Raw genomic sequence first — 27,385 nt, 5'->3', positions numbered from 1 at the left:
TCCTCCTCCTCTTCCTCCTCCTCCTTCTCCTCCACCTTCTTCTCCTCCTCCTCCTCCTCCTCCTCCTCCTCCTCCTCCTTCTTCTCCTCCATGCTTTTAAGGTTGACAATATCTGAATATTTACTTCATGGTGTCACTTTCCCATAAAAGCAGCATCCATTCAGCCAGATCGATAGAACACAAGTACCCAGTATTACATTGGGATGTTGACACACACACACAGTGCTCTTTCATTATCTCTGTAACCTAAGATGATTACATTCTTGTCACTAGAAGTTAAATTGGCCATTACCCATCTAAGATGAATTGGTCCTTAAATGTCCTATTTAAGAGACCTGACAGGAAGTGCATGGGGGGGGGAGAAAAAGTGCAAATACTCAGTGCTGTTCATCATTTATTTGTTGACAGATGGAGTCAAAATAACATTTAGCTGTGGACATGTGTATCGAAAAATACCGAAAGACAAAAATGAGGATCCTTCAAAAAATACGTACAGTATTTTGACAAATCCATTGTAAGCAGGAACAATAATATTATCTACTGTATGTGATGTAGCTAGTGATAGTGAAAATTCCTCTGTAAAGGGGACATATTATTTGCGTAAACTCCTCCCTGCCTTTTCATAGTCGATTAAGGGTCAATAAGCCGTTCTCATTTCTCTGCATGGATCACATCAGTGGTAACTGCCATTGCTCATCATTTAACCTGACTATAACCCTTAGTTTTCATTGTTATTCCTCAATATACAATGTTGCATGCTACTCTCTCCTCCCAGCCCTCTTATTTGTCTCTTTTAAAACGCCCCATAGTCTCTATATTAAATCAAGCTGTCAGAGTGATTCCCTTGAGATGTTGGACTTGCAGCTTTTCCTTCCAGGTCAGTATGGCGGCTTCTCTTCCACACTCATGCCTTGGCATTCATCTTTTAACTGCAAATGTGTATAGGCTACTATTCAATTGAACCTTAAATGTATCTGTCATTCTTTTTTTATACAAACTTATTATGGTTTTATGACAGCACAAAATATGCATTATTAGTTTGTATTTGGCTCTTTTATTATGATAAGCTAAACCAATATAAATTATATTTGGAGCTAATTTGCTATTACACTAATTAGTGGAAGAATGATGCCAACCACCACCCATTCTCTGTGTGGAACATTGGTGAGTCAGGTCTGGGCCACTGTGACCGACCGCGCTATACAGTACTGCTCCATTCACTGCGCACGGCCACGGATGGGACTGGGACAACACGCTGGAATCTATCCAAACAGGACCTGCTATTCGATTTCACAAGTCCAACCAATTAGAGTGTTGCATCACACCTTGACTTATGTAAATTGTTTAGTGTATTCAATCATTCATGATGTGGTACAATGCCCTTCAGACGAGTCCAGTTGCACTGAGTGACCAGGTAGCAACTAAATGCCCTCTGTTATTTTTAGACCGAGACAGTTGGCAGGCAAGCAGTCCTTATTTTCTCAAACACATTAACGAGAGGAATCAATAAAATGTTAATTATATATATTATGCAAGTGTCCGATGAACTAAAGACGCAATCACAGATGCAAATGCAACGGTAGGCGATATGACTGAATAAATGGATTGAAATCATTCAGGTCATTCTTTACTCCTCTAAAACATAACTTCATTTTTCGGAATGGGATCAATTCATTGGTTGACAGGACTAGCTCAGAAAACGGGTTGTCATTCCACTATCACTTATATTATTGTAATGGGGAAATTCTAGAGTGTCTCTCTAGTTAGCATTAATACATGTCATTTATTTCCTGCGCTATCTCAGTGTGTGTGTGGTGTGTGTGTGTGTGTGCGCGCGCGCGCGCGCGCTCAGAACGCTCCCGCGAGCGGGTGTTAATAGTGTTTGTTGTGGTTCTGGTTTAACGCAATGGCTTGACACGCCCCTTGAAAAGCTGATAAAAGATCAACAACAGATACTACATAGATGTTGCACTATCTTAGGTTTTTCGAACGTTCCAAACTTTTGCCATGAACTTTGCGTGCATGACTTTTCTTGAATGTTCTGTTTACACTGGCCAGTCGTTTTCATGGGATTTCGTAAATCATGATTTTATATTTTCTTTTGCAATTAGTGTTGCCAATAGTGATTAAATCATACAGGTCTTAACTGGCACGGTTATCAGCAAGCTCAACCGGAAACGTAATAAAATAAATGTAAATATGCAGTGGTCTTCTCCAGGCTGCCCTGTGCAAAGCATCAATTAAAGCGAATTCAGGTTGATGTTATAGGATTATGTCATGGCTGTCGTGTGGTATTTTTTTTGAAGTCTAATAAAAAATGATTTCATATTATTAAGTATTTTTATATTTTTATGTTGTAAGATATCAATAGATATGAGAAGTATAGGTTAATATCCATCTAAAATTCAACCAATTCGACAGGATATCATGCACTATTTTTTCTACGGTCTACTCTGAAATTCCTGCAATGAAATAGGTCAGATTGACTAAGGTTTGATAAAGTTCACATGTTAATTTGACCTATGATCTCGCTTAGATTTTTCGATTGTGTTTGAAATAGCCTACCAATTCCAACAAAATTACCATAGGCCTATCCTTTTCCCACACTATTTTGCCTACTCTTAATTCACAATCGAAATTAAATATTCCAGGCATTTTGAGTGTATAGGGTTGAAATGTATTTTACCTTAAAGTGAAGAATACAACTTTGTAAATGTTATGAATCTACAGCATAATAAATGTGTATCTAGGACATTTGTCTCTTGAAACTTTCCTCTCCAGGCTAGATGCACCAATATTGTTATTCCTCTGTCTAACTTCTGGTTATCTCCGGTTATCTCTAACAGGCAGCATTGTTTCCTGCAACGTCTCTAAAACAGCTCAATTACACATCTATTATCTACCCATTGTCATTCAAACTTCCGATTTAGATATAGGTTTTTGTTTTGTGTTTTCAGTTGTTTTCATTTCATTAGGAATGTTAATGTTTATGTATGTATGTATGTATGTATGTATGTATGTATGTATGTATGTATGTATGTATGTATGTATGTATGTATGTATGTATGTATGTATGTATGTATGTATGTATGTAGGTAGGTAGGTAGGTAGGTAGGTAGGTAGGTAGGTAGGTAGGTAGGTAGGTATTAAGTGTGTCCATATACAAGTATGATAATTTTATTACAGTGTATAAGCCCATGTGGGCTGGGAATCATGAAGATGCATGACACTATAATGAAATCAATCAATAAATCGTAGGCCTAGCCAATAGTTGAGTTGAATTAGGATAATGATGTTTAATACAAATTAAATAAAATCTACAAGATATAGAGTTCCATTCATGAGTCTATTTTGTGAAATAAGTTAAATAAGTTAGACCCACTTTTAAACTGAATTTATAGCCAACTACAAATGGGATAATTAATAATAGGCTATACATTTCGTCTTAGTCTACTGTATTTTTTTTGTTAATTGTTCCTATTATCTCAAATGATTTGATGAGTGCTAACTAATTGTGTCCAGGTAGCCTAGTCTTTACGTAGCCCGGTTAAAAACACACATAGGTACTTGGTCTGAGATGTCATTACTGAGACGTCTGACCCGTGCGTTATAACGCAATTGACTGAGTGGAATGAAAATAAACTGCGGCCAAATTAGGGTGGGTTTACGAGCTGGTCTCTCCCCTAAACTAGCTCTTTCCAAAGAGAGACGTGGGTTTGTTGTGGCTTCATTCAATGTATCGTTTGCAGATGATGCCAGGCGCAGATAAGAAGCCGCCGACCCTTGTTGGCTGTCTAGACTTGTGACTTAACCAGTGAAACTGGATTGATCACAACAAAAAATCGCCCCTAGAAAGTAAATGACCAGAAGCCAATCCACCTTAATTCCAATCTCCCAGCCTCAGAAAAACTATTATGTTCAGCATTAGGTAGGCTGCGCTAACCCTCAAATTGAGGGTGTCTTATTTACTTTTGAACAATTATTATTGTTCATTCCACATGCAAGTTTTAAGCTCCAATGTTTTTTAAAGTTAAAATGCTGAAATAGCCTGCGTAATAAAACCAACAAAATAACATGATAATAAGAAATTCCCCCAAATCAATAGGCCTATCAGATTAGCTGATAATAGTCATAACATTCAACATGTATATGCAAATGCTTTCATCAATGGACCCTCAGTATTCGATCATTAACGTTTTAATCCATCATTTTGTATCGCAATTTTAATAGGCCTACTTTTCGCAGTGGTTTAAAGCCTAATGCAGGGATAAATAGGGAACTAAAACCGATTGTAAACTTATTAACCTTGTTAGCACAATTATTATTTTGATCAATTCAGAAATATATTGGTGTTTGATTTGTTGGATATAGGCCTACACCTCTGTGGTTTAGAAGCTCGGGGAACTGGGGGCCGATACGGTTTGCGTGAAGCATACTCGTTTTGGGAATACCTTTGGTGGAAGGTTTTGATGTCTATAGTTCAAATAACCACTGGTCAACTTGATTAACTGCACGTCACAGGCTGAGTGAGGGAACGGGGGAGTTTATGCAAAGACTGTACCTTAGACATTATAAAGATTTAACAGTTTTATTTTTGATCAGTTATTACTTCCTTTATGAATCGTTGTCCTGACAATAAATATCAATAACTTACTTTTGTTCGAGAGGCTCAAACAACCTGCCCTCTTCCTATTAAGATCAAATATTTAACAACAAGAATCTGTTTTATATAATCTTCGGAAATCATGCTCCTTTTTAAGACAAACACACGAGTCTATGGACTTGATAACGAAACAAATGTATCAAAAATCACATAAAGAAACCAAGACACGATATGGTCACAATGAATTGCAGAATGTCCATCTGGTTCGACATCAAATGGCTCCAATGTAATATGGAGGGAGGCTGTTTTGTAAATCCATCACGAGAATCTTCTATCTTCTTTCGGTTCATGCAACGAAGTTCGGCTTTTGTTTTGTCACTGATATCCTTAAAAATTCTGAACTGAGTCTTAAGAAGAAGGGCTTTCGTTCGCGTTGCTTTATAGTGCCGTTAGGTAATTGTTCAACATTTAGAATGTCACTTTCTCCTCCATGTCCGAAACGACTCCTCTGTCTTTAGGACGCTGTGATGAGCTGGTCACATGCAGGGGACCGGGGACCGGGGCGGGAACATGCTAGGCCTGGGACCGAGGCTGGTGGCCCGGTCTCACGTCTCCACGGGACTGGGTACCATGCTGTTCGGGGTGTCGGGTAAGTGCGATGACAGAGAAGTCACGTCGCTGCCGGAGGAGTTTCCCAATGAACCCGATTCCGAGAAAGACACCTGTAATGTGCAAAGACAGTGATGTCAAAATAAATCTGTTCTGGCTTTGTTTAGGCTACAAATGTTGCCACTTCTGATGTTGAAAATTGCCATTTAACGTTATTACTTATACAATTTAAATTGATGACATTAAAGTGAAGAAAAAAACTCAGAAATGGTCGTCATCTAAATTAATGTGTGTGTGTTTGCGCGCGTGCATGCGTGCGTTCGTGTGTGAGAGTTTGAATGCGTGTTCGTGTGTAATTACGCGTACCCACATGTGCATGCAAGTATAGAATGTCTACTCTCTCTTACCAGTTGTTGAAAGGCCGGCTGGTCCAGATCACTCTGCAGGGCGAACTCGCTGAGGGCCTTCCAGGGCGGCTGGTAGGTCTGCACCTCCACCGAGTTACCCTGCACCGTGTTGTCGTGCCTGATAGGGCTTCTGGCAACCAGAGGCGTACCTGTGAGCCCCTGTAGACTCTAATACGAGATTAGAATAGGAAATCCAAATTAAATCTACACTTTGGTAGAGGAAGAAAACCATCAAATTCCCAGATCAGAATGTCAGGATTTTGTTCTGTAGTCTTTGCTTTCCAATACAGGTCATGCACAATTGAATTCTTGATTAATTATTTATTGGCAGGTTGAATACAGAAAAACAATAATGAAAGAACAGCTAGTGGAAATGACCGGCCTCGGACCAAGGGTTATTCAAGTGTGGCACTGGTCAAATCATTCCAGAGAAACGAATTCTTTGCCTTTAAGAGGTAACCATTTGGCCACAAGTACTTCTTTGCTGACCAACCTGGACTCAAGGGTAGACGTAACATAGTAAACAAAAATCTTGGTGACTTATATTAGTATGATATGTACGTTTGGTATGGTATTCATTTGTGGATGTCTATCATCCATTTCGTATGAAATGTTACGAATTACAATTCGTATGATATGTTACTAATTGCAATTCTTATATCCCGGATTTTCGTTTACTATGTTATGTATAGTCTATGAGACCAGCCTGTGCTGACATACCTCAACTATCGCAAAAATGTAAGGATTCAACGATGAACCAAACATAAAGAAAAAGTAGTAGGCTAGTAGAAGTATAAAAAATGTTTCCGAGATTAACTTACGAAGATGCTTACAGTCTTATCACTGTGTTGCTGCTGCTGAAGTTGCTTCATGAGAATAGATCTCTTTTTGTCTTTGCATCTTTTATTCTGGAACCAAACTCGAATAACCCTTGGGCTGAGGCCGGTCATTTCCACCAGTTGTTCCTTCATTAGCGCATCTGGCCGCGGATTGGCGTTGTAGCAGGTCCGTAACGTGTGGAGCTGTTTCTCGTTCAAAACGGTTCGCACTCGTGTTGTCTTCTCTGACTGCTTGTGGACGTGGTTTCGGTGTGGTGCCCGTACTGTCACCGGCTCTGCTGAAGAGAGGCGGAATTATATTTAATAAAAAAGGAAATTAACTAAAGTTTGACTTATATTATTATTATTGTTAATGTTATTGTTATTATTGTTATTATTCATTATTATTCTAGGCTATGCAAATGCGTTTTTTTCCCCTGGAGCATGTTCCTTGCCATAGGTTATATAGACCGTTAGTTACTCTTATTCATCTAAAATATAACTTATTCAATTCTTGCCATGCGTATATATATATATACATATATGGAGTACGTGTGGATGGAGAGACTGTTATCGTATATATATATAAACGATAACAGTCTCTCCATCCACACGTACTCCATTTGATCTTGGTGTTCCCCCTAAAAATACATCGCCCATATTGAGCAACAATTATATCTAGGCCCCAATGACAATGTCATTCTAAAAGCATGTAATCTTTATTGCATTATAGTTCAATAGGCTACAGATTCCCATCCTCGCACTATGACATACTCCTTGTTTATGTCATGCATTAAGTTTTTGTTAAATTAAAAAGGAATAGTCAATTAGGCAACAGCAACTGTGTGTAGGTCTACTTGTTAACATTTCTATCTACTACAATTCTTTAATTAGCACATTAAGAGATTATCTGTAAAATCGTATTTATTGTTATCCAGATGATCCTGATAGGCCTAACGTCAAGGAGTAGGGATTAGCCTAACTGTTGAAGTTATTATAGCCTACTGTATTTGTATTATTGGGTCAACACTATTAAATAGTCATGTAAATATCAAATATCAAAATCCTTAAAAAATCCTACGTTACTTATGTTAAAAATCTATCAATTTTAAAAGCTTGGTATAAAAATTAAATCATATATCAGTGATTTTCCATGGAAAAGTTTAAAGGTCAGTCTGATATTGGTCGCCAATTGCCTAATATAGCCTAGTTATTGACATCTTAATGACTCAGCTTGCATCTGATTTTTTTTCTGGACGGTCTACCGATCGTTGTGATCATAAAATTAGGCCTATCGATAATTCTAGGAAAAATATTTATGGACTATTATTATCAAGCTATTATCATGATCATTAATATAACAATGAATATCATCATTCTGATTAAGATGATTGCCACCATATTATTATTATTATTATTATTATTATTATTGTTATTGTTATTGTTGTTGTTGTTGTTGTTGTTATTATTATTACAGAAGTCAGTGGTGGTGTTGTTTTGGATGTGCAACTGACCTGCTAAGTGTAGTGATCTGTTGGAGTGGATATGTCCGGGGCTGATTGGGCTTCCGGCAGAGCTCCGCTCCATTAGTAAACTGTGGTCCGCCCGACATAGCAGCTCCTCGTCCCGGAGAGAGAACTCATCCCCCGGCAAGAGCTGCCTGCTACACACGGAACATCTGAAACACTCGATGTGGTACACGTTGTCCCGGGCTCGCATCACCAAATCACTGCTGCTGAATCCCAGGTTACATTTTGCACATTTTATTCCAAATAACCTGCAAGGAATAAATGTTTTTTTTTTTTATTGAATTAAACAACAACTTCTAACAGCCATTTGATTTGTTGTTACTGCAGTTTTTGTTCCAAGTTTTACATTACTAGGTCTACTTCGAACGTCAGAAACAAGGCTAAGATAAATATTACTGTGCATTGTTTAGCCAGGATCAAAGTATAAAAGTTAATTTGAACGAACTATTTTAATTGTAGAAAAGCTGCTTAATTGTAGGTCAAATGGCCTTTTATGCGTTGAACTACAGATACATTTTGCATGGAATTACGCAGACTGAGCACAGTTTTTTTTATAAACCTTCCAAAACAAGGATATTTGTATTTTTATGCCTAATAAGCCTCTGTGATTTAGGTACAAGTCTTGCATGTATATGGATATACTATATATTAGTTTGTAGGCTACCTCCTCATTCACACCAACGTTAAAATACGTTCAATCACTAACAAAATATTTCCAAAGAATTTCAATCCCTACCTTACATAATCTCTTTTGCAATAGGTTTTTCCGTCCCGTACGAAGCAAGTGCATGTCTCATCCAGGTACTGGCTGCACTCTGCACACTTCAGGCAGGCTGCATGCCACTCCAGGTCCGGGGAAACCCTCAGAATGTACTGGTCATGTATCTGACTTCCACAGCCTACACACATCGCGAATCCGGACTTCTCTGCAGAGAGCACAGACATTGTAACCATTCTTTCCCATGTACACAGTTCTTGACACCTTAAATCACACTTTTTTGAGAGCCACTGGCCTACATATCACTTCTTCGTCTTAAATTGTCTTATACATGGCGAAATACTCCCAGTTTCTCACTGTATTACATTCCAATGACTAAGACCTGTTCTGAAATTATGCACAATCGTTTTGAAAGAAATCTAAGATAAAATGAACTATAAACAAGAAAAAGTCCTCATTATGGATAACAAAATAATACCAATACGAATATATTATATTTGCTATATGCTAATAAATATATGAAATACGATGGCATTTGAATGCGATAACAGAATATGTTTTAATTTCAGAGGCTACGATTTGTAGGGTAATCTACAACACTGTGAAAGGCGGATAAAAATACATGCAAAAAAATGCCACTTACTTTTGGAATGATCCCCCATATCACCCAAGAAAGAAGAGTTGAAAATAATATCCACCATACAGGAATGATGACGGGATTGCGATAAGATGCAGAAAAGAAGTAAGAAGGAGAAGAAGAGGAGAAAGGAGGGAGGTGAGTGGCCTGTGCCTGGCTGTCTGATAACTTCAGTTCGGACTGTGGGACGGCCCCGGGAAGAGGCACTGCAGTGTCCCACACGCTCTCTGACGTCACGCGTAAAACTGGACATCCATTCGTCCCACATAACATATTCCCACTGTCATATCAAGTCTCGTTAGAGATTTTAAAGAATTAAGTAGTTCAAAATGTTTATTTATTTTTGAAACAGTTGGTTATTTGTTAGAATGCAATAGGTAATTCTAAGGTCATTTTGGGGCTTGGATATTTGCCTACGTTTATAGTGAGCTTTTTTGCATTATTTCCTGACAATTACTGCTAATTATTTTAAATCTGTACACTTTTGTTAGGCCTACATTGGAATTGTAATTAGCAGGAGTAAGCAGTAAATTGCATGTTTTTCCTGAGACAGAGGAGAATGCACACAGAAACCCGTCATGACAGCTGACACCAAGTGAATCCATCTACTCGAGAACAACAAGGACACCTACTGGAGGAACATTAGAAGTACAATTTTACTGCTTCATGCCAGGACAGGAGAGCAGCGCAGTGAGCCACTCTAGACTGGTACCTGCTTTTTAGTTATAAATAAAATAAAATGTATCCACAAAGTTTCCGTATTTCATTTGTTCTATTTCATATATCAAATTAATAAAACATAGGTAGGTTATTTTCATTGTCTCGCAATATTGGAGTATAGGGCTCCCATTATATAATTTTACATCAGCTTGTATTTTTCCAATTAAATATAAATGTTTATGTCATGGAATAAATATACGTCTATGGATGAAATGGAATGCTTACACCATGTATTGTATAGCCTACAGTACATGCATTCTCAAATCCCTGGTCTTTTGCACTTTTAAAGGGCCTTTGAATTCATAATGAAATGATTAGATAGGGCTGTTCTCTGAGTTCACTGTTTAAAGTGGAAGAGACGCGGAGAGATCAGAGTACATTGCTCTCGCGAGATACAAGAGTGGAGAATGAACTGATGCCTCTCAGCTGTCTCTTTGTTTAGATCAAGATAAATAGCTAGCAAAAATTTAGCTGATTAGCTAGAAAGCTAACCAGTTATGTTTACAGCAATAAACAGGAGAAGTTTGGGACAATTGGTAAGTAAAACTCCAGTGTTGACAAATGCAGCAATTTCTTCTACCGTTTCAGATTGCCACCAACGTCTAGTTGGCTAGTCTGACTGAAGTCTGTCTGAGGTCAGTTGAGGACATGGCATGTCGATAACATACTTTCACTCTAATTTGCAACTGCACTGTTATCTACATACATTGTAGCTATTAACGGTTAACGTGTCAGAGTAGAGCATGAAACTAATCCACATTTTGGCAACGTAACTAGCTACAGTACAGTGTGTCACCTGACTTGGGTTAAACTAGCAAGTGATTTTGTTATCTTGGAGGACAAAACACACAGTTGACCTGACATGGCTATAGCCTTCCCTTTGGTGTTCGACAAACATAGTTCATATTGCCTTGATTCCCTGTCGTGTACAGTGTTTTATATTGACCTTTGTACACACTACTGTTTACACTGTTAACTTGATAGAGCCAGTCTGATAATGTTCCCTAAGCCTATGCCAGCTGTCTAGTTTATCATTCAAGACCAAAATAGTACTTATTGACAATCAGAAATGTCAACTCAATGGCCTAAACTAAGTCTTCTTTATAAAGCAGTTTCATTATGGAGATTGGTTGCGTTCTCTCCTGCAGCCCTGTCTGGCCCAGAGGTTTCACAGTACTCTGGTAATAGCAGAGCACAACAACAACCAGCTCACACCCATCACACTGAATGCCATTACTGCTGCCAGCAAGGTGGGAGGAGAGGTCACATTTATTTTACCAGGTTGGTCTAATTGAGATGAAACATCTCTTTGCAAGAGAGACCTGGCCAAATTTTGCTCCAACCCTACACTAATGCACCTAATTCAGCTAGGCTAATGGTGATTCTGGTGGGTAGAATCAGGTGTGTTTCAGAAAGGCTTGCGCAATAGCCTGCATACACCCAGCTCTGCTGGAGGAGGGTTGGCTACTCCTGCCCTAACAGCTGTTCAGTCACACATCAATGGAAGTTATGTTTTAATGTGGTATTTCATACTATGTCACCCTTGTGCAGTACAATGTAGCTCTTTCATGATATACAGCTGGCTGATATGGTTAACTGTTTATTTCTGTGTTGGATTTCTTCTTTAACAGGTTGCAGACCAGATCAGTAAAGTCCACGGGGTCAAGAAGATTCTTGTGGCTCAACATGACTGCTACAAAGGACTGTTACCAGGTGATTTTTGGAAATGATGAAAGTCCCTTCATTCTTGGATGGGATATTTTTGTTACGTTCTGAGGTCTGTGTGGATATGCTTAGTTCAAATACAGATGCCGGAGATGTTTATTTACAGTTTAGATGATATATACTGTTAGAATGATGGAATGGCATGATACTTCCTTTTGGTCTAAATATGTACTTTAACCCTGGTCCTCTTTTCTCCATACAGAGGAATTGACTCCTTTGATTCTTGCTACCCAGAAACAGTTCACCTTCACACACATCTGTGCAGGAGCTTCTGCTTTTGGGAAGGTGAGTTACTGACTGTAAAACAAGTGTTCACATGTCTGCATTTCCCCCATGTTATTAATAGCTATATAATGGTGAAATCCTTCCTTATCATGGGAAGTTTATTTTATTATGTATCCAGACATGCATGAATTATAGCACATTTTATCATCATAGCAACATCTAGTTGATCTGATTTACCATTTTTAAACATTATGCTTTAATGTTTCAGAAAGTTTTTTTTCCTTCCAATTTGACCCAGTAAGTGTAGTACTACCCCTCAATTACTACCCCAGTAATCTGTCATTCTGCAATAGAACTGTCAACTTGCTGATCTAATGGTATTTCTATTGAATTAGGATGCATTAAACAATATCTTATGTATTGTAATCCAACTCATATTGACTGAGGCTGGGTTGTCTGATCTCGATTTCCCTGAGTAGATGAATGTGTTTTAGATGATGCATCCTAATACTGTCTGGTATTTTATTTAATTTATTTTACTAAAAACATAATCGGCAATCATTTTCAAAGATGACTTTGAATTCCATTGTCCATCCTTGGGCTAAACTTCTCACAGTTTTGTATTTGAGTCTCCGTAGCCCAAGCTAGTTTTATCCAACACAGAGGGCAGTTTGTATCCGTCATGGTATTATAGCACTATTGACATCATCTACTATAAACTGTTTCCGTAGGGACAAATTATTTGTAATAGTTTCAGTTTTGTCTTTATTGTACCAAACTTTGCCAAGTCCTTAAAATGTTGAGAAACAGTCCCATTTTAAAACAATCAACCTCCCCATCACCTCTCTGTGTCCTGAGAGATCCACAGGGTGATATGGTTGAATTAAAGCATATTATCTCAGTACTGTATTATGCTCAACAGAATCTCCTTCCCAGAGTGTCAGCCAAGCTGGATGTTGCAACTCTCTCTGACATCACCGAGGTCAAATCTCAAGACACCTTCGTTAGAACAATTTACGCTGGTGAGATTCCTGTTGTAATATATTTTATAATTAACAACTATTCCATTGAGGTATAAAATGACCCCAAATATTTTGTAAGCACACTGTAATTATTATGCATTACAACATAGTTTCCTATCGCTGCAGGCCTGTTCTTAGCACAACCTATAATGCATACGTAAGCAGCAGAATAAATGATTGGATAGATTTCAGTATTGGTGTAGTGCTCTGCTAATGGGCTGGGGTCAGGGGTTAAATGGAGATGATTGTTCTATATTCATTAGTAAAGTGATGAGGCTATAGTAGTTCATGTTGTTTCTGACCTCTTAATGACTATAGAGATCCACCCTAGTCATCCCCCTAGTCATCCCAGCTGTCAGTCTGAAAGCCTAAAAGCCTCCCTGAACAAGAATAAGCTCCAATCATATTTTGATTGGGCACATTATAATCATAAAATATAGATGGGTCTGATTAAAATTATCCACTTAAACTTTGGCAAGAGCCTGACTCTTCCTGGTTGGAAATTCAGTGGGGGGTTTTTTATAACCATTTTGCTGCTGCATTTTTGACAGACAAAGGTCTTACACTTGGATGTTTTGGTGTTGTCAGACAGTCCAATTAGTCATTTACAATGCATATGCCAGGAACCGCCCTAGCTTCATACAATGCAAGTTCTCACAATGCAAGTCTGTTCTTTCATATTTTTAATTATTACTGTGAACATTTGTCATTGTATTTTATAGAATTGCATCGCATGTAAAATAGACAATGGCATTTATCAGAGAATAACCAACAACGCAGAAGCTTTATTGAATCACCAAATTCTTCTAAATACTTTTTCTTATTGAGGTTTTTTGCTCAAAGAATATATCTCAATATAACCAAGCAAACACATTGTATGTGGTGTTACTGTATGTGTTGTCTTTGCTACAGGTAATGCCCTGGCCACAGTGAAGTGCAATGAGGAAGTCAAGGTGTTCACAGTGAGGGGAACTTCCTTTGAACCTGCTGCTGTGGAGCGAGGCAGTGCTGCTACTGAACAGGGTACAGTACTCTTCCATTACTCTGTTGACAGCAGCACCACTCGGTAACCTTTCTGTCTCATCATAACACGTATTCATGTTTTCAATACCTGATTATGGCTCGCGAGCAGCATATTCAGATGCTAGTGTAAAGAATATTTTGCACATTTAATTTGTCAGCGTTTTGAGAGAGATTTTTTGTTATGTCTGTCCGTTCTGTTGCAGTTGCCTCACCCTCTCCTGCGGGGATGTCAGAATGGCTTGAGCAGAGCCTGACCAAGAGCGATCGACCAGAGCTCACTAGTGCCAAAGTGGTAGTGTCTGGAGGTAAGGGCTTAGCTTTACACTGTCTGACTGCTTCAGCCAATGTGTCATTCACATTCCCTGGCCTCTCATTCTGTTAGGTCATTGTGACCAAACACTTGATTTCTTTGTCCCATTAGGACGAGGGCTGAAGAGCGGTGAGAACTTCAAACTGCTGTACGACCTCGCTGACAAAATGGGCGCTGCAGGTATAAATAACGATGTGTGTGTACATCAGAGAGAAGGAGAGCGAGAATCTTTGAGAGTGAGTGGGTGTATGCGTGAGGGACAGTCGGAAGTGTGTGAGTGTGCTCTTCATGTGGTCAGTTGTCTGTGTGTAACTGTGTGGTATGATCATGTGTATTAATAACCTGCTGTATGTTGTGAATGCAGTGGGGGCTTCCAGAGCTGCTGTGGATGCTGGCTACGTCCCCAATGACATGCAGGTTGGCCAGACTGGCAAGATTGTAGCACCTGTAAGTGATACAACACACACCCTTTTATTGTCTCTGTTATTTCACTGTGTCACAGCGGAAACCAACGTACAAGATTTCTTAGTGAGCAACCTGACAAGAAAATAATAACTTTAATAAATTGTATATGATTGTTTCAGTTTTTCAGCATCACACTCACATTAAATGTTCTGTAAAATTATATTTTAATTGAGGTGTTTTGGATTACAAATGTAATTGTTTGGTCTTGTTGAATGACTTTAATTGAACTGTATGTGTACTTTTGCTGACCTTCATTAGCCTACAGTTCATTCAAAAAGTATTCAGACCCCTTGACTTTTTTCACATTTTGTTACATTACAGCCTTATTCTAAAATGGATTAAATTGTTTTTTCCCCCCTCATCAATCTACACACAATACCCCAAAATGACAAATCAAAAACAGGTTTTTAGACATTTTTTTCAGCTGTATGTACACTACCGTTCAAAAGTTTGGGGTCACCTAGAAATGTCCTTGTTTTTGAAAGAAAATAACATCAAATTGATCAGAAATACATTGTAGACATTGTTAATGTTGTAAATGACTATTGTAGCTGGAAACGGCAGATTTTTTTAAATGGAATATCTACAGAGGCCCATTATCAGAAACCATCACTCCTGTGTTCCAATGGCACGTTGTGTTAGCTAATCCAAGTTTATCATTTAAAAGGCTAATTGATCATTAGAAAACCCTTTTGCAATTATGTTAGCACAGCTGAAAACTGTTGTCCTGATTTAAAGAAGCAATAAAACTGACCTTCTGAAGACTAGTTGAGTATCTGGAGCATCAGCATTTGTGGGTTCGGTTACAGGCTCAAAATGCCCAGAAAAAAGAACTTTCTTCTGAAACTCACCAGTCTATTCTTGTTCTGAGAAATGAAGGCTATTCCATGCGAGAAATTGCCAAGAAACTGAAGATCTGGTACAACGCTGTGTACTACTCCCTTCACAGAACAGCGCAAACTGGCTCTAACCAGACTAGAAAGAGGAGTGGGAGGCCCCGGTGCACAACTGAGCAAGAGGACAAGTACATTAGTGTCTAGTTTGAGAAACAGACGCCTCACCAGTCCTCAACTGGCAGCTTCATTAAATAGTACCTGCAAAACACCAGTCTCAACGTCAACAATGAAGAGGCGACTCCGGGATGCTGGCCTTCTAGGCAGAGTTCCTCTGTCCAGTGTCTGTGTTCTTTTGCCCATCTTAATCTTTTCTTTTTATTGACCAGTCTGATATATGTATTTTTCTTTGCAACTCTGCCTAGAAGGCCAGCATCCCGGAGTCACTTCTTCACTGTTGACGTTGAGACTGGTGTTTAATGGGTACTATTTAATGAAGCTGCGATGGTGTGATGGTTGCTGATAATGGGCCTCTGTACGCCTATTCCATAAAAAATCTGCCGTTTCCAGCTACAATAGTCATTTACAACATTAACAATTTCTACACCGTATTTCTGATCAATTTGATGTAATTTTAATGGACAAATGTGCTTTTCTTTCCCAAACAAGAATTTCTAAGTGACCCCAAACTTTTGAATGGTAGTGTATATAATTTTTTACATTTTTTTAAAATATCAAATGTATTTTGTTGAAGCACCTTTGGCAGCGATTGCAGCGTTGAGTCTTCTTGGGTATGATGCTACAAGCTTGGCACACCTGTATTTGTGGAGTTTCTCCCATTCTTCTCTAGAGCAGGTTTTCATCAAGGATCTCTTTTGTACTTTGCTCTGGTCATCTTTCCCTTGATCCTGACTAGTCTCCCAGTCCCTGCTGCTGAAAAATATCCCCACAGCATGATGCTGCCACCACCATGCTTCACCGTAGGGATGGTGCCAGGTTTCCTCCAGACGTGACGCTTGGCATTCAGGCCAAATAGTTCAATCTTGGTTTCACCAGATCAGAGCGTCTTCTTTTTCATGGTGTGAGAGTCTTTAGGTGCCTTTTGGAAAACTCCCAAGCAGGCTGTCATGTGCTTTTTACTGAGGAGTGGCTTCAGTCTGGCCACTCTACCATAAAGGTCTGATTGTTGGAGTGCTGCAGAGATGGTTGTCCTTCTGGAAAGTTCTCCCATCTCCACAGAGGAACTCTGCAGCTCTGTGAGAGTGACCATCAGGTTCTTGTTCACCTCCCTGACCAAGGCTCTTCTCCCCCGATTGCCCAGTTTGGCCAAGCGGCCAGTTCTAGGAAGAGTCTTGGTGGTTACAAACTTCTTCAATTTAAGAATGATGGAAGCATTGTGTTCTTGGGTAGAAGTGTTTTGGTATCCTTCCCCAGATCTGCAGAAATGTTTTGATATCCTTCCCCAGATCTGTGCCTCGACACAATCCTGTCTCGGAGCTCTACGGACAATTCCTTAAACCTCATGGCTTGGTTTTTGCTCTGACATGCACTTTCAACTGTGGTACCTTATATAGACAGGTGTGTGTGTGCCTTTCCAAACCTTGTCCAATCATCAATTGAATGTACCACAGGTGGACTCCAAGTTGTAGAAACATCTCACGGATGATCAATGGAAACAGGATCCACCTGAGCTCAATTTCGAGTCATAGCAAAGGGTCTGAATACTTATGTAAATAAGATATTTCTGTTTTTAATTTTTGAAAATTTGCAAACATTTCTAAAAACCTGTTTTCGCTTTGTCATTATGGGGTATTGTGTGTAGATGAGGACATTTTTTAAATATTTGTATTTTATTTTAGAATAAGTCTAACATAACAAAATGTGGAAAAAGTCAAGGGGTCTGAATACTTTCCGAATGCACTGTATTTTCTCGATCTTGATGTTCCAAAGAGGGCCCGTCTGTCTCCTACATTCAATTGTGTGTACAGTGTGTTTAGTTAGCAGGTTTGTGTGTGTGCCAAGACTCTGCGGAGGCTGTGTATGTTTTGGCAAAGCCAACAAGCCACAAGACAGACCCCTCACAGCAAAGGGAATTAGCCTTAGTCGAGTTGCATATTCCGGTTTTCAGGGATACATCTATTTTCAACCTAGCTTCCTTTTCTGCTGAAAACCGAATGTGGGAACTCCGCTTAGGCGTTTCTCTTATGCCTGCTACGTCAGGTTAAAGGGAATTAATACAGGCAAGCACACACTTGTTATCCTAAACAATACAAATAAAATCACATTGTGTGACAATACTCTGTATTGCGACATTATTTAATTATTTTCAATTGAATAAGCTAAAAAATGCTAAATGGGTCATTTGGCTCGCGACAGGGATATCCCAGCTGTCATCAGACCCACATTAGGGCAGTCTGAAGCGGCTGTAATGTAGTTAATGGCTGATTAGGAAGGAGAGTTAAGTGCTGAGTCCACCCTGCCCCTCAAAATGGACAACACTGCCATATTGTTGTTTCCTGTTTACATTGTGTACAATCACAGAAGGCTATGATATGCAACATCCTAAACCAGTAACCATTCATTGCTTGTGTGTTGCAATTAATATTCAAATCAGGTCAATGGAAATATAATTGATGTAATCAAATGTAATAATATACTATTTCCAGTAATATTATATATACAGTACCAGTCAAAAGTTTGGACTCACCTACTCATTCAAGGGTTTTTCTTTATTTTTTACTATTTTCTACATTGTAGAATAATAGTGAAGACATCAAAACTATGAAATGACACATGGAATCATGTAATAACCCCAAAAAAGTGTTAAACAAATCAAAATATATTTGAGATTCTTCAAAGTAGTTGCCCTTTGCCTTGATGGCAGCTTTGCACATTATTGGCATTCTCTCAACCAGCTTCATGAGGTAGACACCTGGAATGCATTTCAATTAACAGGTGTGCCTTGTTAAAAGTAAATTTTTGGAATTTCTTTCCTTAATGCGTATGAGCCAATCCGTTGTGACAATGTAGGGGTGGTATACAGAAGATAGCCCTATTTGGTAAAAGTCCATATTATGGCAAGAACAGCTCAAATAACCAAATAGGAAAGAACATTGCATCATTACTTTAAGACATGAAGGTCAGTCATTGCAGTCACATAAACCATCAAGCGCTATGATGAAACTGGCTCTCATGAGGACCGCCAGAGGGAATGAAGACCCACAGTTACCTCTGCTGCAGAGGATAAGTTCATTAGTTAACTGCACCTCAGATTGCAGCCCAAATAAATGCTTCACAGTGTTCAAGTAACAGACACATCTCAACATCAGCTGTTCAGAGGAGACTGCGTGAATCAGGTCTTCATGGTCGGATTGCTGCAAAGAAACCACTACTAAAGGACACCGATATGAAGAGACTTGCTTGGGCCAAGAAACCCAAGCAGTGGACATTAGACCAGTGGAAATCTGTCCTTTGGTCTGATGAGTCCAAATTTGAGATTTTTGGTTCCAACCGCCGTGTCTTTGTGAGACGCAGAGTAGGTGAACGGATGATCTCTGCATGTGTGGTTCCCATCGTGATGCATGGAGGAGGTGGTGTGATGGTGTGGGGTGCTTTGCTGGTGACACTGTCAGTGATTTTATTTAGAATTCAAGGCACACTTAACCAGCATGGCTACCACATCATTCTGCACTGATACGCCATCCCATCTGGTTTGCACTTAGTCCCACTGTCATTTGTTTTTCAACAGGATAATGACCCAACACCTCCAGGCTGTGTAAGGGCTATTTGACCATTAAGGAGAATGATGGAGTGCTGCATCAGATGACTTGGCCTCCACAATCACCTGACCTCAGCCCAATTGAGATGGTTTGGGATGAGTTGGACCACAGAGTGATGGAAAGGCAGCCAGCAAGTTCTCAGCATATGTGGGAACTGCTTCAAGACTGTTGGAAAAGTATTCTAGGTGAAGCTGGTTGAGAGAATGTCAAGAGTGTGCAAAGCTGTCATCAAGGCAAAGGGTGGCAACTTTGAAGAATCTAAAATATATTTGGATGTATTTAAAAAAAAAATGGTTTCTACATGATTCCATATGTTATTTCATAGTTTTGATGTCTTCAGTATTATTCTACAATGTAGAAAATAGTCAAAATTAAGAAAAGCCCTTGAATGAGTAGGTGTGTCTGCACTTTTGACTGGTACTGTATATATTTAAAGTTGTAGGTATATTCCCTACACAGTAAGCAGTGGATGGTATGTCTACTAATTCTACCTCCTAAGTCTTTCCAAAATTCCATGACATGCATTCAGAAACGCTCTGACCCCCCCCCCCCCCCCCCAAAAGAAATCACATCTTTCCTCATGCCAGTCTGAGAGGGGAACCATGTTGTGGATTTATAATTTATCATTCTTCAGAGGTAATGCAGTATTCACATGATAATTAGGATACATTTTTGATTGCTGCCTGCGGGCATTTCTGCATTGTTGGCTTCAGGAACCTGGGCCATTATGACCTTATTAGTGTAACTGTCAGTGGCCTGTTTTAGTTTACACATGCATTGTCATGTATTTTATTATGAACTGCACTCCATCAGGATAAAACTTATTAGTGGCTTTTACAAGACGCCATGTCACTTAAATGAGGAGAGCAACACCTCCGCTTGACTCAATGTACCAGTCAAAACAACGCTGGCAAAATTAATGTTTTCAATTACTGCATTCTTGTTAATTACTTACAAAGACTAAGTATTTTACTTGAAATGGGATACAATAACAATTGATTAAAATAATGACATACAATTGTTTCAGGTTTTGTCATAAGGAACAAATAATGAAAGATAAATAATTTAGGCTATTAAGTGAGAGCACTGTATAGGCATTGGTGGTTTCTGGATGATGCAGGTTGATATAGTCTTACTTATGATTTTAGAGGACTAAAGTAATAACTTCAAGTGATAACCTTTATAATTTTCTCATCTTCACAAGCTTTGTCACATGTAGGCCTACAGTACAAATATAACAAAATAAAGACTTCTAATGGGACCACTTTTACCCTTTTTTCATATGCTTTTCAAGGCATTGTATATCATAGATTCTTCTGTGAAACCAGTTCTAGGACTCAGTCCTGAGATACCACCGAGCCAGTCTAACAGTATTTAGTATCGTTAGCCAACCTGTTGTCCTTTGCTGTCTGTTTGCACACAGCAGCATCCCGTGATGACCTGGTTGATTAACTCAGTTGTGTCACAATCTGGCTGTGTGTACAGGAGCTTGTGTTCTCACACCTGAGGGGAGCTGTGCTGTGTGAACCACTGGGTTTCAGCATCACTTTGGGGGATTTTATTAACAGGCCAGTGGGTGCACCAAGTCCCTGCCCTGCTGCCACGGCTCACAGCTGTGGAGAGACCAAACACCAGACAGACAGACAGGCAGAAGAGGAGGGAAAAACTGCCCAAGCTTGGCAAATCGTCTGGCCATTCTCCTCCTCTCCCTACATATACTTTAAAAACATCCAGGGCTAAATGACCCTCCCAAGTATAGCAGTTTGCAGTGGAAAACTTTCAAAAAGCTGTTTATACCCAGCTGGGGACCTACTTGGAGGCTAAAGGGGAGAAGCTTTTCTATTTTTTATTTTCTCTCTCTCCCAGTCTGGGGGGAAAAAAGGCCTCTGGATTGACAGTGCCTTTCATACTGTATTATCCGGCCTGGCTTTTAACTCCGGGAGAACTGTGTTCACAAATTGATGCTCTGTTCCTCTGGGGCTGCAGCTGAAACATTAAATCCTACTGAAATATTCATATGTGAGTGCATTTAGCTGAAAGCAATTGATGTGCTGCTCCCTGGAGAATGGATGGTAATGTTGCAGCCAGGGGCCCAGGCCCCCACACTCTGGCTGGCAGACACCCTAAAGGACCACACTCTGGTCAGAACCATTGAGATGTATGGTCAGGAATTGACTGCCTACTGGGTCAGAGTAGGGTGTAAAGGGTTCCGGGGGATTGGGGCTCAGTTTGTGGTTCTGGTCACTTATGGTCACAGCAACTTGGTTCACCAGACTACTGGTTAGGAGAGCCCATCTCGTAAGGCTGTGGTCATAGGGATTCTCTGATGGCCATGCTGTGTATGTCTGTGTGAAAACACGCATCATCTTCTCATTTTAAGTTGTTGAAAAGTAATGGTTAAATCAATAGTCTTACATATCATATTGTGGCCAAACCTTTTCATTTGGTTGAGACTGATTTTCTTTTTCAGAATAGATTTTTTTTTTGTTCTCCCTACAATAAACACTCTGTTTATTAAAACTTGAAAGCTGATTTATTTTATTTTATTTATGTCTATGTAGTATTATTGCAATATACATTTGTCGTTATATGAATTACAGTTTTGATATTACATTATTATATACTGACTGGCCATTTTATGTTTTATTTCCAGGAACTCTACATCGCAGTGGGCATCTCTGGAGCTATTCAGCACCTGGCTGGGATGAAGGACAGCAAGGTACAGCACACCACACTAAGCAGTCTACATAAGCTAGTGGTATTATTGTGGTATAGCTGTGTTATTACTTGTGGATATTACTTCTCATTTAAACAAATGTAAATAGATTTGTTCTACTGATTTAAAAAAATAACAACAAAAAAATATGAGGATGCAAGATGTTCTGATTTTTTTCTAGTACTCCAAAAAAATACATATGTTTTATACAGCAAGATATTTTTTAAGGAAGTTGTGCTTTTTAAAACATAGTTTTTTGCTGATTCTTGCTGTCGCAAGTCATGCATAAGTACGTATAGTTATGGTGCTTGTGCGTCTGATTGCTAAATTAACTGTGGTGTTGATTTATTTTATTCAATTCTACTGAGCTCTTTGTGATGTAGCGCCTTGTCACCAGGAGAGTGATAAATACGTCTCACCCTCATGTTTATTACAATTTCATGTAGCTAAGCTTATTCTACCGCCTTTTATGGAATATGCACTAGTGATGGATTAACAAGTAAAGATATACATACAGTAAAACAATGGGGATACTGATTAAATGTCATATTGATTTTAAAGAAATTGTATTAATGTAAAAACATGTATTAATTAATTTAAAATCATTTACAACTCTTTGAAACTGTTTTTTTTTTAATCTTCAGTCAATCATTTGATATCTTCAAGTTATCTGAAAGTATAAAGATCACCCATTCCATTCATCAGTCCAGTTAACACTTACTGTAGAGGCTGGTTTGAAAAAGCCAAAATGGGTGTCATACAACTGCACCAATTTACCTAACTAATAGTATTACAACAATTCACTCTGAGAATATCTATATATGAGGAGGATTTGAATTAACTTGGTCAAAGTACTTTTTCTTATTTGTATTCCTCTTTTCGCTGTAGTTGACCCACTTTTACAACAAGTGGAGGGCAGAATACGTCTGTCCCTGGAAGAGAACTGTTTTATGTAAATGAAAAATGGAAAAACTCTTTCGTAGCCATGACAACAGTCTCCTGAGTGGATTTCTTCCACCAAGGTGAGCTATCTGCTCTGGGATCCCGTGCACTTAAGAAGTGTGTTTTAAAAGGGAACCTGAAGAAGCTTTTTAAAGAATGATGTATAATTTATTTGTATTTTCTCTCTCTTGCTTCGGAGCTTCTTAAGAGGAGAGTAGAGTGTCTTGTGTGGGATGTGTTCTGAATGTGTCAGACCACAGTATTATGTACTATTATGTAGCCATAGTCCCATATCTATTTGTTTTGTATGAGATTTACTCTGCTTCTACGTATATCCAGCCGCTTGATGTCATGGAGCTGTTTTCAAAATCACTTTCATCCACTTTAAAAAAAAACATTCATAAGTGACATCACTTAAGTGTAGCTAATTTGGGTTTGTATGCTTGCTGCTTTAACAAGCTATGCAATATGTCATGAAAGCATAGTGTGTGTATATATAACATGAGAGAGTAGTAAGGGATGGTAATACAACTTTATTTTATTTTGTTCTTTAAAAAAAAAATATTACTTCATTTTGATTCTCATCATAGTGACTGATATTGTCCTAATTCCGGATGCTGACTCGCTGCTTTAGGATGTGGATCAACAGTTTACATAGCAATGTATCTTTGTAATTTATGATTTAAGTGTTTGGTTTAGCCTCCATTAAAATTCTGAGGCAATCCATGTACAGTATGCATACCGCTTTGCATTTTTATTCAGAGGACAGGTTAGTACATGTACTGAGACGAACTGTGACACGTGTTTTTGTGTTTTATTTCTAGATAATCGTTGCCATCAACAAAGATCCAGAGGCACCTATTTTCCAGGTAGCTGACTACGGTTTGGTGGAGGATCTCTTTAAGCTAAGACTGTCAATGATGACACGATTAGATATTGTGATATTAAAGGTGTGAAATGAATCCCTATATGGAGGTAGATATTTAGTTCATCTTAAGGAGGTGGACCTAGATCTTCAGCATTGGCTAAATGAAGTATTGTACACCACACCCTGTATAGGTTTAGTAAAGTGCTATGAGTGTTATCCAAGTCAACACTGATACACTGGATTTAACCTGTATGGTGCCCGGTATTTCTAATTCATGACAGCATTTAAAGTGTCAGTGTTCATGTCCTTCTGGTTAGTCCTGATGGGTAAATTGTGGTGAGGAGTCTTGAGGGAAATATCCATCACACCCTCATGCCATCGTTCCAGATCCCTGTCACACCCTGTCCATCTCTCCTTTAAGAGTCATTCTTCTAGTACCCTCAGGAGGATTTAAAATAGGTTTATTAATACGATGTGTATTTTGTTATATTAATAATATGGACCTTATTCTACCAAAAGTGGTTTCCTGATAAAAGCAAACATAACATTGGTTTTGGCTGAATTAGTTCCTTAATTAGGTATAAATTATTATAAACTGGGTGGTTCAAGCCCTGAATGCTGATTAGCTGACAGCCATGGTATATCAGACTGTATACCACGGGTATGAAAAAAAACATGTATTTTTACTACTCTAATTACGTTGGTAACCAGTTTTATAATAGCAATAAGGCACCTCAGGGGTTTGTTGTATATGGCCAATATACCACGGCTAAGGGCTGTATCCAGGCACTCCGCATTGTGTCGTGCTTAAGAACATCCCTTAACTGTGGTATATTGGCCATATACCACACCCCCTCGTGCCTTATTGCTTAAGTATACCATAGCAAAACACATTTGAAAAGTGCAAGAAAGAGGTGATATCTCAGATTTCCTCCTCAGTTAATGACGCTGTAATAAGACACATCAACGACTGATCGACTAATGTTAATGCATTTAAACTGACTCCCTCTGAGCCTTTATTCAAATATTTCAATTATTAAGGGAAATGTCTAATGGTCACTGTTAATTCACTCTTCTTCTTCTCTGATTGTGACTATGCGGCACTTCCTGGTTCACTAGAGCTCTCCCGCAAGCCATTTCCTGTCTGATCAGAGGCCCAGGCTGTCAGTTAGACGCTCATTAAAAGTATTCCTGTGTAATAATGTCATTGTAAAAGCATTTTGTGACAACTGCTTATGTACAAGGGGCTCTATAAATGAGTTTGATTGATAAAATGAATTGAATAGTTAGGTTTATCATTATAAATCATTAAAAGACACCTTCCATTTGCCGTTCAGTCTTAAATAATGGGGATTCATTAGCTTGGTGGCGCAGCCATCTATTTGACCTGTTTAAAGGCAATGTTAATGTCTGGTTTTCCCTCTCATACATTTGCATATTATTCAGTTGTTTAATCTCAGAAAGCAAAACTTGTAGAGACCTTGTGCCTTACTGAGTTGTGCCTTATTCAGTTACAATCTGTTAACTAGGTTTCTGGGATAAGCCTAAAATAACACTGAGTGAAATCATGTTTAAATGAATATGCAGTTGAGTTCTTACTCCCTCCGACTGTAAACATTTCTCTGTTGAGTGCCTGAATGCAAATCTGGTAAATCAGTTATTGGGATTGATAGAATAGGAACCATTTGGAACTGTATATTCCACCTGATGAAAAAGCAGTACTGAATTATTGAACTCGTGAATGTATCAGTGGATAGTTCATGAGAGGACCTCCTGCTCAGAGAGTAACTTCCAGTCCTCAACCTTAACAGGAACTAATACCACCTGATAGTTAAACTAAGGGGACTGCCTGGTTTTGGCTTTCATATTGATTCTGTGTTCCTCTTCAGCTATTGACTCCTAATTGACCTGCTCAGGTAACTTTGGCAGGGCTCAATGCCACAGGGTTCCAGGCAGCACTTCTACCCTCTAGTTTAGGCATAAAGACGGAGGTGGCAGATCCAGATCCAGTGCCCAAGCTTTACCACACACTTCAAGAGGGACCCTTTGTGAGAAGTGAAAGCCTGTGGCTTTTTCCATTTGTTTGGCTGTGCCTCATCATTTATTAACCAGTGCCGTTGCATGTAATCGGCCGGTGTAGGTGACTAGGTGTTTAAGTTAGTAATATTCTGCTGAAGTGATGGGTAAGTAGAGATAATAATAATAACAGGCAGGTCCAGAACTGTGACAATAGTTCTCATCTTAACTGTGTTTACACTCTGATTTCAGATAACAATGACGTGTCTTTTGTCGTTGTTGCCAATGAAACTGTCAAGGGTATGAGAACTGTTTGTACTTGTAGGCTGTTCCTGAGATGACTGCAGCATTGAAGAAGTGATCGCCATCATGATCCAACCAAGATCCTATAATACTCCGAAATCTGAAGACGAAAGATTAACCCCTTATAAGCTGCCAGTTTTAACTACCCAAAAGAAAATCCTGCCTTAAACTGCATTTCATGCTTCTTGTGCATTTTGAAATAGGTGCTTAAAATGTCTAGATCTAATACATCTTTGATTGTGATATCATTTTAATGAATAATAAAGCTAGTGGATACGCTACAATGTCTCACAACTTGTTCAATTTGTTTTTATTGAGGATTTGAAATCTGATCAAATGGATGTTTGGGCTTTCCTTTTTGGAAAGCTACAGTATCAGGATAATACAGTGTTATATATCACGTGGATAATGGAAAGCTACAGTATCAGGATAATACAGTGTTATATATCACGTGGATAATGGAAAGCTACAGTATCAGGATAATACAGTGTTATATATCACGTGGATAATGGAAAGCTGCAGTATCAGGATAATACAGTGTTATATATCACGTGGATAATGGAAAGCTACAGTATCAGGATAATATGGTGTTATATCACGTGGATAATGGAAAGCAACAGTCAGGATAATAGTGTTATATATCACGTGGATAATGGAAAGCTACAGTATCAGGATAATACAGTGTTATATATCACGTGGATAATGGAAAGCTACAGTATCAGGATAATATGGTGTTATATCACGTGGATAATGGAAAGCTACAGTATCAGGATAATAGTGGTGTTATATCACGTGGATAATGGAAAGCAACAGTATCAGGATAATAGTGTTATATATCACGTGGATAATGGAAAGCTGCAGTATCAGGGTAATACAGTGTTATATATCACGGTGGATAATGGAAAGCTACAGTATCAGGATAATACAGTGTTATATTTCACGGTGGATAATGGAAAGCTACAGTATCAGGATAATACAGTGTTATATAATATGGTGTTATATATCAAGTGGATAATGGAAAGCTACAGTATCAGGATAATACAGTGTTATATATCACGTGGATAATGGAAAGCTACAGTATCAGGATAATATGGTGTTATATCACGTGGATAATGGA

The 27,385-nt window shown here is 38.8% G+C and overlaps 2 protein-coding genes across 7 annotated transcripts; one reads left to right on the top strand and one right to left on the bottom strand.

Annotated features, from left to right (window-relative positions):
* Window positions 1-381: 381 nt before the first annotated feature.
* LOC106562455 (insulin gene enhancer protein ISL-3) lies at window positions 382-9,493 on the bottom strand. Of its 5 annotated transcripts, none has more exons than XM_045689326.2 (6): window positions 9,328-9,493; window positions 8,703-8,892; window positions 7,952-8,214; window positions 6,441-6,736; window positions 5,620-5,787; window positions 382-5,325 (listed from the first exon to the last, which is right to left on the bottom strand). In XM_045689326.2, the coding sequence occupies exons 1-6, from the start codon at window positions 9,383-9,385 to the stop codon at window positions 5,209-5,211; spliced, it is 1,092 nt and encodes a 363-aa protein (XP_045545282.1). In that variant the 5' UTR covers window positions 9,386-9,493; the 3' UTR covers window positions 382-5,208. The 5 variants fall into 5 exon arrangements, with proteins under 5 accessions (XP_045545282.1, XP_045545284.1, XP_045545283.1 ...); XM_045689328.2 differs by having other exon boundaries at window positions 6,453-6,736; XM_045689327.2 differs by having other exon boundaries at window positions 6,441-6,733.
* A 916-nt stretch (window positions 9,494-10,409) lies between these two features.
* LOC106587635 (electron transfer flavoprotein subunit alpha, mitochondrial) lies at window positions 10,410-26,556 on the top strand. Of its 2 annotated transcripts, XR_006757551.2 has the most exons (12): window positions 10,410-10,577; window positions 11,673-11,754; window positions 11,969-12,051; window positions 12,914-13,013; window positions 13,926-14,036; window positions 14,240-14,341; window positions 14,458-14,526; window positions 14,711-14,793; window positions 22,077-22,142; window positions 23,028-23,161; window positions 23,906-23,950; window positions 26,291-26,430. XR_006757551.2 is itself a non-coding variant. In XM_045689325.2 (11 exons), exons 1-11 carry the CDS (start codon window positions 10,539-10,541, stop codon window positions 26,324-26,326), a joined length of 816 nt encoding a protein of 271 aa, XP_045545281.1. In that variant the 5' UTR covers window positions 10,411-10,538; the 3' UTR covers window positions 26,327-26,556. The 2 variants fall into 2 exon arrangements, 1 of the variants encoding a protein (XP_045545281.1); XM_045689325.2 differs by lacking the exon at window positions 23,028-23,161 and having other exon boundaries at window positions 10,411-10,577; window positions 26,291-26,556.
* Window positions 26,557-27,385: the final 829 nt, after the last annotated feature.

The sequence above is a fragment of the Salmo salar genome, chromosome 11 (assembly GCF_965601325.2).
Source record: "Salmo salar chromosome 11, fSalSal1, whole genome shotgun sequence".
Classification (NCBI taxonomy): domain Eukaryota; kingdom Metazoa; phylum Chordata; class Actinopteri; order Salmoniformes; family Salmonidae; genus Salmo; species Salmo salar.
Note: the sequence above shows the minus strand (reverse complement) of the source record. Positions and strands in the feature narration are given on the sequence as shown.